The sequence below is a fragment of the Nanorana parkeri genome, unplaced genomic scaffold, assembly GCF_000935625.1.
Source record: "Nanorana parkeri isolate BGI_ZX_2015 unplaced genomic scaffold, ASM93562v1 scaffold49, whole genome shotgun sequence".
Classification (NCBI taxonomy): Eukaryota; Metazoa; Chordata; class Amphibia; order Anura; family Dicroglossidae; genus Nanorana; species Nanorana parkeri.
Genome location: NW_017306317.1, coordinates 2,522,765 through 2,543,257, shown reverse-complemented (window position 1 = coordinate 2,543,257; position 20,493 = coordinate 2,522,765). Strand labels below are relative to the sequence as shown.

At 38.7% G+C, this 20,493-nt stretch overlaps 1 protein-coding gene across 1 annotated transcript in view; it reads left to right on the top strand.

Moving 5' to 3' along the window:
• Positions 1-20,493, top strand: part of CFTR (cystic fibrosis transmembrane conductance regulator) — a 126,067-nt gene that overhangs the window by 25,070 nt on the left and 80,504 nt on the right. The window contains exons 6-10 of the mRNA XM_018573973.1: positions 6,237-6,400; positions 7,988-8,113; positions 11,697-11,943; positions 14,002-14,094; positions 15,065-15,242. Coding sequence (XP_018429475.1) covers positions 6,237-6,400; positions 7,988-8,113; positions 11,697-11,943; positions 14,002-14,094; positions 15,065-15,242 — 808 coding nt within the window. The remainder of the gene's footprint in view (positions 1-6,236; positions 6,401-7,987; positions 8,114-11,696; positions 11,944-14,001; positions 14,095-15,064; positions 15,243-20,493) is intronic.

The following is a 20,493-nucleotide window of genomic DNA, read 5'->3' as shown; positions in this document are numbered from 1 at the left end:
AGTTTCTGCCATACTTATCTCTGTATGTCACGGAATGCACCAGGTCATGGTAAATCTTTTCAGGTTTGTAATACATACTTGGTAATGTCCAACTGATCAGACCTATGTAAGATCTTCTGTTGCCTTGCATGCACATTCATAGTTAGGATATGTTTAGGCTGGAGGTGTTGTCGTGCACATTAGAAAATCCATTGTTTTCACTACAGCCCTATCACACCTATACGTTTTGTTGAGGAGTGCAGGAGAAACGTCCTGCACACAGCATCTCTAATATGTTAGGCTCCATTTTCCTATTAAAGTCAGTTGTAACAGGGTCTTCCCAAAGCAATTTGAATGTATCAAAAATGTATGTTATCACCCATTTAAAAGAGAACTATGGCCAAACCTTTTTTGGCTGCAGTTCTCTTTAGGGTCACAGGAGGACATTTACTAATGCCTTCCAGTGACCGAAAACTCAGCATGTAGTGGGCTATTGGCGGGATCCACCCTGCTACCTGATTGACATCTGGCGCTGCCTTGAGCCAGAACCAGCTGTGCCCACCCCCTCCCCTGTCTATCCCTCCAGTCAGCATTGGAGGAATAGAGAGAGGGGAGACTGGCAGTCACTGCTTTCTGCAGGGAGAAGATCATGAACTAAGCAATCAGTGGTTTGGGATCCCTCAGTTCTTGATCTATAGAGCCGACGTGACAACTGTAGTGTCACACGTCGGCTCTAACAATGGGGTTGAGTGTATTTCAATCATCCCATATTTCTCCTTTAATGTTAAAACACATCTATCTTGTGTGAACAAGATCTCAGTGTATGTTGAATAATTCCGCAATATTTTCTTTTGGTCTCAGTCTTATCCTGCTGAGGAATGGGGATAACAATCTGGTTGTATCCACTCCAAAGATGCACAGATTTTATAAAGAAAAAACTACACACCTTAAGGGTGCATTCACACTGGAATCAAAGTCAAAAACGCAAGTCAATGAAGGTACCTTGACATGAGTTTGCATAATGTGGCATTTATTTTACACTAAGCTATATAAGGTTTTGGTTCTGCCTTGCATTGGCATGCTCTAGCAGTTCACACCAGTCCATACTTTGCTTTGCGCTGAAAAAAAATGTAAAGCCTGTAAGTTTATGTCTCAGTACTACCCCAAGCATTAACTTTATTTTTAGTTTTGGATAGAATAAAGGGGGTTATAAACCCTGTCAACTTTTTTTGCTCCCCCATTGTGGAGAGTTTCCTTCATGTCCTATCCAATGTGAGAGGAAATCCCTCCAAAGAGAGGGAAATCCCTGATAGTCAGCAGGGTCACCAGATCAAGTGTTCCCATTGGTAAATTTCCTGTCTATTCCTGTTCTGGTGACCTAAAAAAAAAAGGTTGGCCCTTGCACTTTAAAATTTCCACAGGGAGCCCAATTTTGATGTGTTCTGACTGAAGCATTAAGATCTGAAGTGGACAATCTAGGACATCATAGCTGAACTGGAAAGTGAGTTGAATTGGAGAATTTTTCCAAATCAGCTATGTTGTCCTAGATTGTTCTCCTGCCTTCTCGAAACTCTTCACCATTTTGTGAATAACCCTGCTAATGTTTTGGGTTATCTTCATCAGAAGAAGTATATGGAAGTATGCATAGACACTTTGCTATAGGTATTTATCGAATAAACATTCACACCAACTGGCTGACTTGTTATGTGATTTTGGAATACAGAGGTTATCTGATGCAGTCATTCATACCAAACAGAAGGTCTAACTAAAGAACGGACTCGTCAAATATTGAATTATGAGATAAACACAGTAAATATCTATGGCTACATTAACAGAGGAACTGAAGTGCATATAAACTTTACCTATATTTGCTTTGTTTATCACTAGTGACTAGAGAGCGTCATTCAATCAGCAGTTGAAATCTTACGTCATTGTTCTCCTTGAGCTCTTACGTATACATACAGTGAATGTATGTGGGAAGTGCCATAAAAATGCCGACTAGAGAATATGATTAGCGTAGCTTGAACTATGAGCTAACACCAGTAAGTTTTGTGGGTGACTCTGATGATGAGCGCTGCATGCTATCTGTGTGTTTTATTTTATGGTTCACACTATTGCTAGCAATTAAAGCCCTGCTGATGTTTCAAAGCGGTTATACATGTGTTATTCTGTCTCTGATTGATTTATGAAGTCTTCCGAGTCAGTTACATTGTGTGTTATGTAAAGAATTGTGGGAATAGTTTGTTCTGCCTTTTACTTCATGATATGATGTGTACGCTGTCTGGGAGAAATTAACCCTGGAACCAACAGGATGTTGTGTCTGCCTGATTCCTGTGCTGTCTCCTTACTTCAAAGCCTTCACAAGATGTGTTTCAGAGTGAGCAGTAACATCTTTATGTCAAAACAAATTAACTGCATGAGGGGGGTAGCAAATATGACAGATACTTGTAGATGATAGTTCTAGAGAGTGGAAATAAGCTGAAGGCCATATTCAGCTTGATTATGTCAGGAAGTCCAGAAAAAGCTGTGATAGCATTGATTTAGAATCATGGCAGAGCTTAAATGAGTTGTAAAGTCCCAGCATATACTACTTTGCTATAACCTAAGCATTGTAATAGCAATACATACTATAGCTGTTTTTGATAATGCAATCAAAGCTTGAAAAAAAAACTTTATGTAGTGAGTGCTGCCTTCTGTCTGCCTATCACTTTCAACAACTTTCTGGATTTCCAATGTGCTTTGCATCTCTTTCCCTGCAGCTTGATGTGATGCAATTTCAATCTTTCCAGACTATATATCCCATCAAGCATTGCTTCCAGCAAGCAATGATAATGTTATATTGTTCAGACATTGAATTGTTGTTCAGAACATAGCCTCTGTATGAGTTGTTGCACAAGGAAGTGCATATTCACAGGGTTGAGTCAAATGAGGTCAGTGCATTGAGGAAGCACATCCTATGAGTAGCTTCAATAAGTAAGTTTACAAACATCCAGATCAATATGGTTATTAAAAGTGGAATGGAACTTATAGAAGTTCAATATACAAATACATATTTATTTTTGACTATAGATACCTTTTAAAGGGAATCAGTACTAAAAAAAAATACCAGGACTGTCATTTATTAACTCTTCTTTTGAAAATACGTATTTTCTGGTTGTCATGCTGCTTCAAAGGCTTCAGTACATTTGAGTTGGAACACGTATGCAGATCAGGAGTTATGACTTTTTTCTGACTACACTAGCTGTATGCATGTTCCAGGTCAGTTAATCAGAAAGTATTGAAGCCAGAGACAGCTAGGAGGACAGCATTTTTAAAAGAGGTTTAACAACTGTAGCCTCTGTATTTCTCTCAGTCATAAAATATAGTGTAGCTACATTTCACATTATAAGATAGTTACTATTATGCTGACCAGGCAGTAGCTACATTCCATCCTTTTTAACACTCTGTTCAGACAAAATTGAGGCATATTTGGAGAAAACATATGGGTTGTGTGACTATATAGTTTGCTTTAAAGGTGACTATGATCAGTGGATTTGTGAGGAGGGCTGAGATTTTCAGGACATGAACTCTGTTCCTGGATGTTTTTAAAACAGGTAAAAGAAACAACTTTGCGTGGATATACATGATAGGATACCAATGCATGACCCTTGCAGCAGTAATGAACATCATTGGTGATTATAAGAAGGTCTTACTATAACTATAAGAAGCAAACATTGGGCGTACCACTTGTGCATTATCTAGGTGATAGTTAAAATGATTAGATTAAGTAATCACACTCGTCTTCAGTAAGGAGGCCAGTGCTATTGTCTACAGCACCATGCAATTCCGTATCCTATGGCCAGGAAAGCCAAGGAATAACATCTGAAACAAACTATGGGGTCTATTCACTAAGCTGCCGTGGGCAGCCGAGTGAACAACCGACCCCAAGTGAAGTGAGCTGAACACTGTTCGGCTATTCACTTCACGTTTGTATGGCTGATTTCAGACGTACATTGGCTTGCTTTGCATGGCTTCGGGTCGGCCGAACATGCTCAAAGTGCAGAAGGAGTTCGACTCAGCCGATCCAACATCTGGATCGGCTGAGCCGAACCTCCGGCAGGCTACTCGCTGCTGTTCGGCCTATTTTTATAGATGCCGAGCAGCAGTGAGTGAATAGCCGAATGCCGCTGAGCGTCAATCGGCTCGGCTGTTCTGCTCGGTCCCTCGGAGGGACCGAGCAGAACAGAAAAATAGTTTAAAAAGTACAAAAAAAGTAAATAGAAAACGATTGTGCAGGGCTTCTACAGAGCCTCACCCATCCTTTGAAACTGCATACCCCAATCTGTCCACTTATCTCCTACTCTTTAGGCGATCCTTGTAAACTCATCTTTTCAAGGAAGCCTATGCCACCTCAACATAATAACTGTCCTTTCACTTCTTCCAGTAGCTAATCCCACACAATGATTACCTTTTTTGTATCACATACCCCTCCTACTAAATTGTAAGCTTTCACCAACAGGACCCTCCTAACACTCCTGTACTGAAATTGTTTTGTAACTGTACTGACTTCCTCCATTTTGTTAAGCGCTCTGCAAACTGTTGGCGCTATATAAATCCTGTATAACAATAATAGTAATAATTACTACAGTGACATGCACAACTGATGTCTATCATTGCACCCCTGGTCTTTGCTGATAATGGACTAGTGGTGTGCCCAATGTTTTTTTCTTATGTTTTTATTTGGTTCTCCGTACCAGTAAAATAAGAGATGCCATGATACTGCTACTTTTGAAACTACCCTGCTTGATTTGATGGGACTTGAACTTTACCTGAGATGGTAACTGACGAAGTGCATTAGCATACTTTGTTATATCCCACTATAGCTCACAATATCCCAGCATGTTGGAAAAAGCTCTGCAACTGATGAGACATATTTCCCTTTTTTACAACAATAAACATTGACTGGTTCACTTAAACAGGTTGCTGCAGGTGTAACGCATGCTGTAGATATAACGTAGGGTAGATCTGTCATAGCCAGTCATAACTGAAAAGATTCCAACATGTCTATGTAATGCTGGATTCTGTTGAAAAGCAGCAGGTTAACTGATCTGGCATTTGTGAATTCACTGTGATTTTCCTAAAGCTACAGTTTTTTGACGTTAGACTATTATATAGTGCATTGTTGTATAATATAGTTTATCCACCCTATATAAAATGATTCCATGTCCCATGTTCTGTAAGTATCTGTATTCTGTTTAATTCTGAATGTATTAGATGTGCACAGTAAAATCCTTCCGTACTGATTTCACATGTAATTGTAGAGTACATCTGTTTTCAATGTATTGTCCTGGCAATGTACAGTCCTGGTTTGCCTGAAATTGTAGCAAACTCTTATAAATGTATGGTGGAGCAGTGAGAGATTAGCTTTGTATTCAGCATATTCCCCTAATAAGCATAATCTATAAATAAACTGTTTAGGTTCTAATATTAAAATAGAAGACTATATTAAAATGAGAGAACATAATTTTTCTTATGGAATAGTCTATATACAAGAGCCAAATTGTGTCCAATAACATCACATTAACAAGAGTCACTACCAGTTGCAAGGTTGGTGCCTGTTAAAAAAATCCCATTCATCTTTACTGATGAAGCAGAAATGAATAGAGATTTGACACTCTTGAATGCTGCATCATAGGCAGTAATGGGATGTCCTCAATGTACTCTGAAGAGTGGATGTACATGTGGGGTAAAAAGAAGCCCATCATTATCTCTGGTTGCATAGTGCCAAACAACATAATTCCTCCATACATGGCTCCATAAGAGCAGCCTGTGCCTTGCCAACTGTAAAACAAACTGCACTAAGGATGTGGAATTTAGAAGGACATTACTGCTGTCTTAGTACAATTAGCAGCTACATTTCAGTTTGTTGTGAAATATAGATCTTATGTTGATACTGTTTTCACAGTATGAAGTCAAAACCTTGTAGCTAATCTCATGCATTCACAATCCCAATTCGCAATTTATGTTTGTGTTGAGTACATGAATTCCAAGCCACGGTAACAAAAGAACATTTTATAGCAACATTAGCATTCTGCCATCTCTGCCCTGGGTAATTATTTTATTAACCAATGTGGGCAAATTAGTCTTTTGATAACTTACCTATAACTGTTTAGCCACGTTTTGCATCCTAATTAATATCTAAATATTATAGATATGTGTACTGCAATTCTGTGTTGTATGCTTTTGTCTTGCACTCATTATTCTGTGTTTCTTTGTAGGGGTTGGCCCTGGCACATTTTGTATGGATTGCGCCACTTCAAGTAATACTTCTTATTGGTCTAATCTGGGACTTGTTGCAGGCTTCAGCCTTTTGTGGTCTGGGCTTCCTTGTTTTAATTGCATTATTTCAAGCATGGCTAGGTCGAAGGATGATGAAGTACAGGTACACCATTCAGTCTTCTTTCGTAATATTACAGTACTAAATGGAATTGTTCTCAGAAAGGTCAAGCTCATAGGAAAACAATTTATATTTCCCTGTTCTCTGTTTCTACCTTTCATGCTATATAGGGCTTGTTGCCTGTGATATGCTATCAGTGATTACACAATGAAAGCAGCATATTGAGCAAGATTATCACATTTGAATAAGAATTGGTTTATCTAGGAGGGAACAGCAAAATATTGTTACTGCCTTAAAATGTTACCTTACTTTAGTACATGGGTTACAAAGCGTATTCACTATGTGAAATAGCTACATTTCGGCTTTAAGATGGTGTTGTATTTTTACATGCTACTAGCAGGTGCATAGTAAGGTGCAACAGTGCTCCAGCTATGTCAGAAGAGCACTGCTGAATTTAGATTTTTGTCTGTGTTGGGAAAAAATGACTTGGTGTCCCCTCCCCCAAAGACTCTAGTCTGGGACACAGGCAAGTGTTTTGGTACCCTTTTGGCAAGGGAGCAGAAAGTATGCGGTCCCTCAGCATACTGATATTAGCCTGAATGCTATTCAGCATTGGAGTGGTGCTTTGAGAAGGGCATTCCTCCCAAACCCCCTATGCCCAATGCTTCCCATGTGGAAGGTTGTTGGGTTTCATATAAACCCTGCATGCTGGCACTCTCTATTGTGTAACTGAGACCGAAGAGCCTGGTGTCTGTCAACATCGGGTGAAGGGGATTTGGGAGTAGGCACACTTTTAAATGGCCCTATCCCTAAGTGCTGAAGAGAATGTAAGCTGGCTCTTTTTTAGATTAAAAAAAGGATAAAAAATTAAAACGCAAAAACACAAGATCAGCACTATGGACAGCTCATATAATTGCATTCTAACCAATAATTGTATGCCAATTAAATGTAAAATTGCCATGCAGTAGTATGCAATGTTTTTTGCATACACTGGTTGAAGAAAATTGCATGAGATGGTAAATCATGGGGAAATTGAGTACTCATAATGTTCACAAAATGTAGGCAGCTGGAACCAGCTAAGTTTGAAGGTGACATGTATGTTTTGTAATATGTTTAAATGTTTGCTAGGCCTATTACTTAAAATATTTTGGAAAACCATTGACTGATGCACCCTGAAATACGAAACTGATGCACCCTGTATTCTGCCAGCCCCGGGGGTTCAGTGCTGCTTAGTCCCGCTACCAGCTCCCCACTCTCCCTGGTGGTCCTGTGGGTTCCACTGCTATGCTTCCTTGGGGTTTTCTCTGCCCATAAAACATACCTCTCTTCCTGCCCCCTTCATGGCTGTCTTACAGCTTTGTTCTGCCCCCCCTGTGTATGGTTGGGAAGGGCTTAAGTTCCCTGCTGCTAATGTGGCTAATTACATTCCACATTCCTTTCCACTTTCTCTTGCAGGTCTGTCTGTCATCTGCAGGGAAACACTGTGGTAGCAATGACCTCCCATAAAGGCCACACAACCTTTTTATGACAACAAATGAATGAAAATACTTAATTCAGTTTATGTGTGCTTATCTTTGTTTGTCTGTCTTTCTATCTATCTGCTATCCAATTAAACATTTCTGTTTCTTGTAGGGATCGGAGGGCAGGGAAGATTAATGAGAGGCTTGTGATAACATCTGAAATTATTGACAACATACAATCCGTGAAAGCCTATTGCTGGGAGGATGCCATGGAGAAAATAATTGAAACATTAAGACAGTAAGTTCGATTCCCCTCAATTACATTTTATAGTGTACATCCATAAGTGCTCAAAATAAAATATAATCAAATGGTGCCAGCATTTGCATAGTATTATAACTAGTCACAGATGAGGACATTGCCTTTTCATGTGTAATGGTCAAATACCAGAAAACATTTTGCCCTGAGCTACACATAACAAGAGACTGGAATTATCCATACTCCGACAAGTGCACATATTCACATCTCTTCATTTGGGAGTCCTTCCAAAATGACAAAAATAAAAAAAATGGTAGTGTTCAGAATTTCTTGTTTAATTTCTCTCACAAGTTTAGATTGTTAAATCAAAACAATAAGGCCAATACAAACTAGTGATGTGGTAAATTAGAGCATTGCTTATTTGGGATGAATGGGCCATGTAGGGGTTACATAGGTAACTCCTCTAAATTTCAGAACTTAGAAGCAAACCTGTTACCAGATATGTGCTGCATTCGTACAAGTCTGGGAAGAAATGGAGCTTGAGAGAATACAGGCAGAACCTTGATCATTGGTATAGCATTGGTATAGCTGTTGGGAAGCACAGCAGGAGGCAGCCATTTTGTTCTTTTCTACTCACACGGTCTATAGACAGTATATGCATGTCTGTGGACTGAGCAGACATCCCCAGTTCTGGTATATCGTTTATATAATTTAGGGTAGTGATAGAGACTGTAAGCTTGTAAAAATTCTACATGACTGAACTTTCTCAATCCACGATGTTCCAGGGGTGTCTGCTCTAATCTAAAGGGGCCTATAGAGTTAATAATTTTTACCCAGTTCCTCTACAGTTGGTAATGTCCATCTTATGTTCATTACAAACAACACAGCCATAGACATTAAACATAACAGGAAAATATGTTGTATTTTAGCAAGCACAAATTTTGAATTAAAATTGCAGTGTTTCCTGAAAAATGTAAAGAATTGATTCTTGCAATACTTTGTGAATATCTCTGCCTTCCAGTGCTGCAGCCTCTGCCACGGTATTTTACATTTGACACTTCCAGGAGTGTCAAATATCTGCATTCCCGCAATGCACTAGGGTTCCTTCCCCTGACCCCTATGTAATTACAGGACTCAGCAATGACAGAGGGGCTGGTGGAGCATGGTTGGCAGGGGCTGGTGGGTTATGGTTTACAAATAGAATGTTGCCTAAAGAGTTTTGCATTTAAAAACACTTTAGACAAAACAAGAATAGTATAAGCATGTGCAAACATTCGCTATAAGTATGTTGCGACATACAGCACAGATAAAGATAAGCAATGATAATGAATACAATGATTGTAAATAACAAGGAAAAGAGGAAGCATGTTATACGTTGTACATAAATGAGATAATTTTAGTCAGAAACAATAGACATAGGACAGCAAATGACAGAAATGCATGTATGATTTCTGGTTAAACTGGGCTTTACATTGTAAATATATTTTATAACACATATACACATGGGGGTCTTCACGAAGCAGGCGAAGTTCCCGGCCGCCAAGGAGAGAAACACTGCTTTTTCTTTCTTTTTTTTATTGTGAAACGGAGCCGTGTCAGAATAGAAAAAAGAAAAAAAATATTTTGCCCATAGGAATGCATTGCTAGATTCCTATTGGCTATTTCAATTTGCAATAGCCAATAGCAAACTAGCATTGCACCCGCCCTCTGCTGCAGTTCTCCATCAGGTACACTACTACTGATTAACAGCCGCTCAGCGGCGTTCGGCTATTCACTCACTGCTGTTCGGCATCTATAAGAATAGACCGAACAGCAGCGTGTAGCCTGCCGGAGGTTCGGCTTCGCAGATCCAGATGTTGGATCGGCTAAGTCGAAATCCTTCTGCACTTTGGGTTGGCCAAACATGCTGAGGATGTTCGGCTGACCCGAAGCCACCCGATGTACGGCTGATTTCAGCCGATATACGGCTGAAATCAGCCGTACCAGCCTGAAGTGAATAGCCGAAGAGCGTTCGGCTCACTTTGCTTTAGGTTGGTCATTCACTCGGCTGCCTACGGCAGCTTAATGAATATACCCCATGGCTGTGTTAAGAAACCCATAGATTTAAAGTGTATTACCACTTTTGCAGCCAAACTGGGATAACATCTGTTTTATATTTGTTTCATGTTCTCGTTCACATAGCACATTGTAAAAAAAAAAAAATGCTGCATACATATTACAAACTCTTTGAAATAAAAGTTTTTTTTCTAAACTGAATTTTCCTCTGGAATGCAAAGGGGTGAGGATAATGTTTACCCTAAACTGATGCTGGGGAAGGGGGAGAGGGGATTTACAAACTCTTCTGCCAGTCTGTACTGTGCTGGCAGACCATATTATGATTTGTAAACTGGAGTTGAGCACTGTCTGTCCTAACAAAAGGTTAAAGATCTAGAAGCATTGTTTGTTAAAGAGAGGAAGCTCAGAGTGTTCCTAGTCTATGAGGACAGTCAGAGTTTTCTTTCACTTGAGGAAAGCTGCCATGTCCAATATCCAATGTCTGTGGCCATCTTAAGGTTACCTTTACATAACAATGCAAATGGATAGTTAGCATTCCGCAGTCTCTTCAAAAGTTTTGTTAAAGCTGCAAAGTAATACTCATAGGTCACAGCAAAATTGACGCATTTCAGCCCATAACCCAGATCTTAGTCGTAGGGTTACAGTTTGCAATACCTATGCATGTACAGTATATTGTTGCATGCTGTACCTCATGGGGTGGTTGCTTTACATCACTTCGTTTTCAATAATAATGTGATACATTTTAAAGTAATGAAATAATGAAAAAGAAATAAGAATTAGATTAAGTTTATAGTGGCAGTCTCAGATATCTTACAACATGATGTAAAATTGCTGCCACCAATTCAAAAAGTTGATTATTCTATCACTTTGCTTAACACCAATATAATGTGATACGGTAACAACTTCATCAACAGAATCTGGAGCAGTTTCCCATGGCAACCAATCAGCTTCCCTCTTCAGCCTGTTCAGTTAAAATTTGAAAATGAAAGAGAGAAACCGATTGGTTGTCCTTCACAGCTGCTCCGGATTTTATCAGCACCAGCTTTGATAAATTCCCCTCAATGTATTTTTTAGAAGTTGGCAAGCATGCTGATAATGTATGATGCCATATAAGTTAAAATAAAACTATAATTGTCTTGGATGATAGGCTGACTCTCTAACTTTAATACTTGAGTCCCTCACCTGGAACAGGTATGCAGATGAGGCAAATCAGAAGTCCTTATCATTGTACCTATCCTGGGCCAAAATATTGAAGCCATAGTGTTTCAAAGAAAATGGCAGCCTCTATGTTTCTTTCAGGAAAGGTCTCCTTTAACAATTGATTATGATTAGAATACTAATGCTGCCTTTTTGCTTCAGACAAGTGAAACTTATGCATATGTTATAAAGCTGTTGTGCAAAATATGCATGATTAACACTTAAAAAATTTCACACATTAAAAATATGCAGCCTACTAATTGTGAGAAATGACATGTAGTGACAGTGCATTTGATGGATGAATAATAAAACACACAGATCTGACGTATGGTGATGCAACTTAGGACTTATTCCTGCCCTTGTCGTCACACAGGACTGAACTGAAACTCACCCGGAAAGCAGCCTATGTGCGATACTTCAACAGCTCAGCTTTCTTCTTCTCAGGCTTCTTTGTTGTCTTCCTTTCAATACTTCCACATCTGCTTCAAGAAGGGATTACCATCCGTAAAATCTTTACCACCATTTCATTCAGCATAGTGCTGAGAATGACTGTTACACGTCAGTTCCCCTGGGCTGTACAGACTTGGTATGATTCACTGGGAGTCATCAATAAAATACAGGTACCAAAATATATTCCCTCGCATTCCATATTACTGTCTTGTGATGTGATGAATTCATAATCAGAGTACAAGCAGAAATTGCCAGCTCCAGCTATATGCAAGATTCAGGACCATCCAAAGTGATTACACAGTTTTCAGTGGAACTTGCCAGACTCAACACCTGGCCATACATATGAAAACTTGCTTGCAATTTCCTAACTTTTGATTGACTGGGGATCGAACATATGATCTAAAGTGGTTGCCTGAAAACAAACAATCTGCTATCCATGTGAATGATCAATCACCTGAATTCAATCAATTAAGGTTACTGAAAAATTGATCGAAACCAGAAAAAAACTACAATTTTGAGGAAAGCCATGAGAGTTTTCCAATGGGTTCAGTCAAGACATTTCTGATCCCATCTCCTTGCAGTTGATCAAAACAACTCATTTTCTATGTTTAGTCTCTTGGAAATCCAATTCCAGCTCAGTTAAAAATGCCAGAAAGTTGCCATGTATATGGACAACATATTGGGGTTCTGGCTGATGTGCAATCATTAGAAATCTTAGGAGGACCTATTGTCTCCATGTATTTCTTTGTTACTTAGGCTTTTTAATATACATGTATTTTATTTAGTACAGATTTTTTTTATAATTGCTTCAGCTATTCTAATCTGTCCCTAGCTGAGTTGGTGATTAAAGTAAACCTGTGACGACAAAGATATGTATATGACATTGATGGCTTTAATATTGCAGGCTTAATGAGCTTGGTACTTGCTCCTGGGCCATTATTCTGGGCCAATGACTTACTGGGTCATAAAATATGTATAAAGATGCACAACCTCCAAAAAATATCAGAAATGATGGCTCCCATAGCTCTATCATCACAGGTTTATATTAAAAAGTATGTTGGGAGAGAAAGGCAGGGGCTGCCATTGCTGGCGGAGTAAAAATCTGAAACAAAGAAACTGACATTAAAGCATTTCTCTACTTAACTTAAGCCAAAACTTTTTCGGATAGAATAAGGGAGGGTTATAATAATCCCTGCCAGATTTTTTGGCCATCTGTTTACCATTTGGGAGATCTTCCTTTCTGTCTGATAGGTACAACAGGAAATGAGAGGAAATCCTTCCAAAGAGAGGAAAATGCCTGGTGGTCAACAAGGCCACCAAAACTAGTGTCCCCATTGGAAAATGTCTTATCTATTCCTGTTCTGATGACAGCCTAACATTTGGGACTTTCTTTCATTTTTATTTTCAGTGATAATGGTCACCAGAACAAATCGAGAGGGTGAATCTCCCCAATGGTGATACATACAGTATTAACCCCTTCTGAGAGCAATAATTCTAGGGCCAGTATTTTGGGGTATCTCTAAATTGATGACCTGTGGGGGCTTTTAAAGCGTCTTATATGGACTTTTTGGGGGTACCGGGGTTTTTTGCCGTTTTACGGATGCACGCAATTTGTAATCTGGGCATGTTGGGTATCGTTTTACTCGTTGTAACCTCATCTTTTATATTTCATTTAAAAAAATGGGTATTTTGTTGTGTTTTGGGGCATTTAATTAAATTTTTCACTAAATATTGGGGTTTAATAAGGAGTTGCGCTAATATTGCGTAACATAAAAATTTGCAACTACCACCATTTTATTCTATAGGGTCTTGGCATTCAGAAAATATATAATGTTGGGGGGTTTTAAGTAATTTTCAGGCCTAAAATGTGGAATATAACATGGGTACAAAAAATGAAAAAAAGTCCTCAGTCATGAAGTGGTTAAAATCTGGCAGGTGTTCTAATCCTTCTCCACTCCACTGTCTAAAACATAAAAAAACTTTGGCTTCAGTTATACTTTAAAAATACATTTTTATTCCTGTCTTGGTCGGTATTCTGGTTACTGTACAATAAGTGGAGAATGTCTTTTCTTTCTGCAGTTCAGCTAAAAGTCACTTTTTGGAGAAGATTTCTGCTGCCATATAAAATTAGACATTTTTTGTCAGTTCGAATCATCACATCTAATGTTGTTGTTAATGTTGTATTAAATAATGTTATTGCATTACAGACATTTTGAAATCTTTCACAGGATTTCTTGCAAAAAGATGAATACAAGTCCCTTGAGTACAACCTGACAACCACAGAAGTGGCAGTGGAGAATGTTACAGCTTTGTGGGATGAGGTCAGCATACATTAGAACTGTGATTGGTCACTACTTTTGAACATAAAAACAAGACTGAATAAAAAGAGCTGTGCTGATGATAAATATGTCATAATGATCATTGAGGGGGCCTTATAGAGTGTAACTAGACTGGTATGTTATTTTGTGGGCTGCTTTTGTTGTGGCTTCATTGTGCATCAATGTTCTCTATATGACTGTTATCCAGAAGAAGAGGAAGAACACTTCCCACATTCTTTACAGGGATATAAAAGAGGACACATTGACAACGATTTTTTAGACTTTTAAATAAAGGTGGTCATGCTCAAGATGAGATTGTGGCAAACCTTTTCTGCTCAACAGTCTAAAGATCTCATGAATACAGAGCAGGCATACTTTTATCAGGAGATCACATGAGGCTGACACCAACACTGCAATGGAGAAGGCATGTCAGAAAAAAATGTTTCTATTCATCTCTAGTGATAAAACAGATATGAATGGAGATACCCTGGAACTTCCAGATGCCATATCAAAGATGGTGCTATCCAAGGGGGCAGATTTTATGTATCACCAGTTTAAATTAGGAAAATAATTGTAATACTAATAATTTCAGATTCTGATTAATCACTTTATAGAATCTTTCAGTGTTCATACCACATTTATCATGCAGCACATGGGGATCAATTCACAAACCTTACACATCAGTATAAGTATACTTATTTTCAAAAAAAGTGACAGTTATTGTCAGCAAAGTCCAATTTTCCAAGATTTAAAATTGACAGTCACATTGCTAAAACAAATCTCATTATCCTTGTGTTAAAGCATATTATGCTGTCTCCAACACTTTGTTTCTTCCTGACTTCCTGTTCTGCTGCCAGATTCTAGAAGAACATACATATTCCACATATACAAAATGTTTCTTAAATTTCTTATTTTCATGTAACGTAATCACATTTTATATTATTTATATATAGTTTTTCTTGTGCCCATATAGGGGTTTGGAGAAGTTTTCGGGAAAGCAATGCTTGAAAATGGAGGTGATTCTTCTAAGGATGACCCAAATCTGATCTTTAGTAACTTCACATTGCATGTTACACCAGTACTTTCTAACATCAATTTCAGTCTAGGAAAGGGAGAGTTACTAGCAGTTGCTGGGTCCAATAAAAAAGGTATCATTGCACACTGCAATACTGCATTTTTGTCTTTTTTGACATCTTATATATATTGACTGCAGTTGTAGTCAGTAGTGACAAGGCTGGGCTTGGTGAAATCCTACTTTGCCTAAATTCACCCAAGCCCTCTCAAAACTCTGACCACAACCCCCTTCTCCCAACACAATCATTTGCGGGGAGGCACATTCCCCACCCTCAGCTATACCTCACAAAAAGGTAAAGGGTGATAAATGCCCCAACTGCAACTTCGGATTGGGTTAGAGGGAGTGGTGGTCAGAGTTTTGAGGGGCTTTTAAGTGTACTCAGGTGAACTATTTACACCAAGCCCAGCCTCATCTCTAGTCTTCAGTTTTAAAAGAAAGTGGTAATTAAGTAAGCAAATGCTTCAATTGAGTTTGCATTTCTATTGAACTTACAATCATTATGTTTCTTCCTGTATTGCTTCATAAGGTAATTTATTTTATAATTGTAAACATGTTTTTCGTTTTGGCCAAGTTGCTGTAATTTGCTGTATTAAGTAGCCCCATCAGAGGCCTAAGCCTGGCATTTTTACCACTGCAATTAATGATTGCATTCACTCCTTTCAAATTGGGTGAAGTAATATATGATGCTATTTCCCACTCACTGCACAAATATAGTAGTATGAATAAACCCAATCACCCTGGCCACAAGAAAATATAAACTTCACTAAGTGTCATCATATTGCAAGCTCATACATTGACATTTACACAGCTGAATTACATTATACTACAGACCCGTGCTCTAATAAGTATTTGAAACGGATGATTTCCTAAAGTTTGAAAGATTGCTGCTAGTGGAAAACAATAAAAGATCTATTTTTACCAAAGATACTAAGTTTGAAAAAAACTTAAGGTAAATCCTGGTCGTATCTTGCCAGAAAAGACGGGCTGACAGTTGGCAGTTGTAGTAATATTCAGTAAAATCAGCAAATCTGTAATAAATTCCCCCGACATTCTTAAAATGTTGCAGCCTTTCTATTTTTAGTCTGTTTAGTAGTCATTCCTACAATCTTGTGGGAATTCCCTCTGGATCTTCTAGATACAAAGGACTCTGAAACTTTGACAGTTGTATAAGCTTATCTTTGAGCGAAAAAACAGGGACTTAGGGCATGTATTATCAGTTCTTTTAACAAAAGACAGCATTTCTGGCTGTGATGTATGGGGCAACAGTTGTTGCTATCCCCACACCCAAATAAAGACTCCTATATTATATACTGAGTGGCCAGATTATTATGACCACCCCATCAGTACTTCGTTTGGCCACGAGATAACTCCACAAGATGATTTCGTTGGGCCGCCTCGTGACTCCACAAGATGTTAAAAGGTGATGCGAGGAATCTGACACTGCACTGTTGCCCTTCTGTTGTCTTGTACCAGTCTTGCCACTCTCCGTTCTGCCCTAACATTGACGCTGATGGCCACAATTCGCACGTTCAGACCCAGATTTGCGGCTGACAGTCCAGTCATTAAACACTTTAACAACAGCTGCTCTTGAACATTTAACGAATTCTGCTGTTTTGCTGATACTCGCTCCATGGCTCCGAGCGCCAACAATCATCCCACGTTCAATCGCGTTGTTTACCCATATCTTCAGAAAAAAATCACTTCTACTGTCGTAGTAAACAACCTGCTTTCCTATTTATAATGGTCTGGCCCTCTAGCAACTTCAGCGCGAAATTATAGCTAATTTGCTTACAAACGTCAGGTGGTCATAATAAACTGGACATACATTGCAGATCCATATCTTAACATTTTACCAAAATACTTGTAATTAGGTACTGTGTCCTTGTGAATAAAAGGTCCTTAGGGCGTTGATTGTGTGCCATCAAAACCATATATATAAGTATCCAAAAATGCTATATAAATCTGAAAACAACACATAGGTCTCGTTTTATTTATTAACCCAAGATTCACACATTTATCTAATTGGATTAAAATGTGTAAATTCTGGGTGAAAGTTGTGTGAATCTTGTGTGAGAAAATATTTATCAATACACCCAGAAAGTATAGCCAATGGAATAATTGTATCTGTAGACATAGAAAATATAAAAAAATATATCTTCTTTCTGCAAGCAGACTCCAGGGGCTAAAATTAGGAACTAGAGGCCTGTGTTGACAGGCTTGTGTTAGCTTCAAATGGTTTTTGCATACCTGTACAAGTATATGGGAATGCAAAACTCACTTGAATCAGGTCAAATGCAGATCAGGAGGAAGTCAACTGCAGGTCAAATGCACCTATCAATGAATTCTGAATTATCTCAGAAGTATCTCATACTGATGTCAAACTGATGCCATCGACACACAACCCTTACAATGTCTTAGTTATCATATACCAAGTTAAACTTGCCACAAATTATTTTCTTTCTAGCAAAGTAGAAATAGATCAGCCTTACTCAGCTAGGCTTCCTCTATAAGATGCTAGGGTTTCCTTGAGCAATTAGCAATTTCTGCCTCTCACAGAAGTAACCACTGACACCAATGATATTCATATCTATCTGTCAGGGGGGATTCTTGGAATGGACACAAATGTAAGCATTCTTCAAAAAGACCATCACTCTGTCATGAGCTATAGATATAGTAATTATTAGCAGGGGTTCCTGGGACTAGAAAGTTATGTTAAGGGTTCCTCTGTGTTAAAAGGTTTGAGAAAAGCTGCTACACTTGGTTGATTCTGGGCCCTCTGTGGTATATACAGCTGCCCGATTGCTTGTACCGAAATGTGTGCCCCCCGTCCGCCTGCGGCACCAGATATATCGGGCTCCGCTGCCCCCTGTGCTGGCAAGGGACCAGCACGGTGGGGCTGCCCTCATCAATCGGACAGAGATCAGCAAGCTTCTAGCCACTGATCTCTCCCCCGATCCCTAGACCCAGAAGTCATGTGTATTACATCACTTCCGGTGTCACAGTGTACTTTCACTGACTCCTGTAACCAGGAGAAGCGGGTGAAGCAGATTGCTGCCTCATCAGCTTCTTTGGGGTCCCTAGGTGACATTAGGGGTATGACAGACCCCTGATGTCTCCAAAAAGAGGACCTGTCACATCCTATTTGTTATTACATGGGGGCCTGTTAGCCTGTTAGTGTAAAAAAAAAAATTTAAATCACATATACATTTTTTTTTTAAATAATCAAGAAAACGGACACGCACATACAAACGCAAAAATGAAAATTGTGCCACACATGATACATATCGCTGTGAATGTCGGAGTGAGAGCAATAATTCTAGGGTCATCAATGACTGTTAACACTAAACTGATGAGCAGTAAAAGCTTTTAAAGCATTGCCTATGGGAAATTTGGGGTATTGTCTTTTTTTGCAGTTTCATGGGTGCACACAATTTAAAGGCTTGACATGTTTGGTATCTATTTACCCGACGTGACCCGTCTTTTATATTTTACCAAAAATTGGGTATTATATTCTATTTCTAAGCACTAATTTAATTTTGGTGTATTTTATTTTAAAAATACGGGTTTAATAAACATTTGCGCAAATACCGTGCTACATAAAAAATTGCAACTCACATTTTTTTAATTCTACAGGGCCTCTGCTTTCAGAAAATATATAATTGTTTGTGGGTTTTAAGCTGTTTTTTTGCCACAAATTCTGATTTTATCGTGTGTGTGCAAATATTAAGAAATTGCTCCAGGCAACAAGTGGTTGATTGTCTAAAATCTGTTATTATGCCTGTATATAGAACAACATACCAGAGACGGAGGAGTAATTCTTGCTTTTTTGCTGCCTATGGAAAATTCTCAAAAAGTTACCCTTCTCCCCCCACCCTTAAAAAAGGCATCTTGTTCCCATGTGAACCTATAGTAAAAAAAAAAAATGAGCATTGACAAAATTTCTGCTTTATGCAGAGCAGAGAGCAACTGGTGAAAGTTTTTAAAAGCTCTGAATAAAAGATGGGTATAATTATTGCATATATACTAATTCAACCAGGCGGCACAGGGAAATAGTAAACGTTAACTTCATTGCATCCACCATAACCTATTTAGTATACATTGTATAATGCACCACTTGAAGTGTATGTAAATCCTAACAATAAACTTCACTGATATGCATTCCTTTCCATCTAAATTCTGTTTAAGTATACAATTGAAAGTGTTCTATTATATCTGTTTGATAAGTTTAAAGAAAATATCTGTCGATCATGGCAGAAATTTAGACCTCGCCTGTGTCCAGTGCTCACTTCCTGTGTTGCCTCAAGTAGAGTAATTAGCCATCCCAGTCATTATCTTGGAACTAAAGAATGATTGGCCTTTATGTTGTGGAGATGGGATAGTAGGTGGGTCTGAGTAGTTTGGCAGGAGAAAACTGGGCAGGGCTTACATTTGGGTTTTGTCAGGCTACAGCAGGACCCAGGAGTACATTTTTGACAGATTAACAGGTATTTTTCTGCACTTGCAGGAGAACTATGGGGCAACCTTTTTTACCCATAGTTCTTCTCAGGGTCACTGGAGGACATATACCCTGTCCTCCGGTGACCCACAACTCAGTTTATAGCACCCTAGGCTAGCGCTTGTCTGCACTGTTATTGTGTAAAACAGTTGACGAGCAAGGCAAAAGGCATTAGCTTTGAGATGTTTCTGTTCACTTAACTGCATCGATTTCTGCACTGCTTTTGGAGTTATTTTAATAATACATCTTTATCTACAAAATTCCAATGGGGTCCACAAGAAAAACGTGGACATTTGATGCATGTTTTGTGGTGTTGAGTCCAGGAATCCAGAATCCTTTAGAAGCTTTAGAAGTAATACTGCTGCAGCATTTGTCCGCTTATTTTATAACAACACACATACTAAACCTAGCTGCAAGCAGAATTGACCTTTCAGGTGGCTGGGCTTTTATGGCCTGTTAAGGAAAAAAATAAAACAAAGTGGTTTAATGTCTGTGAAGGTTCTGATTTATTCAGGTCATGGAGTGTATTGAAGTACTTAGTCACATACAACTGAACGTGCTATTTAATGTTTTGTAGCTTATCCAAGCAAGTACTGATAAATGTCTGGTAAAATACGCCAGCATTTATATCACTACAGGTAGCACAGACACCGTGATCCACTCACCATGGTAAAACAGATGTTGATTGTCTAAGTACAGGATGAGAGGTGTGAAAGGTGTAGAACCACCATGTTTTGCTTACATTATCCCATCCTTGGTGTCTGTATAGGTATTACATTTTTAATTTACTTGGCTGAATTTGTGAATTGTTGAATCGCCAGGGTAGAGATGT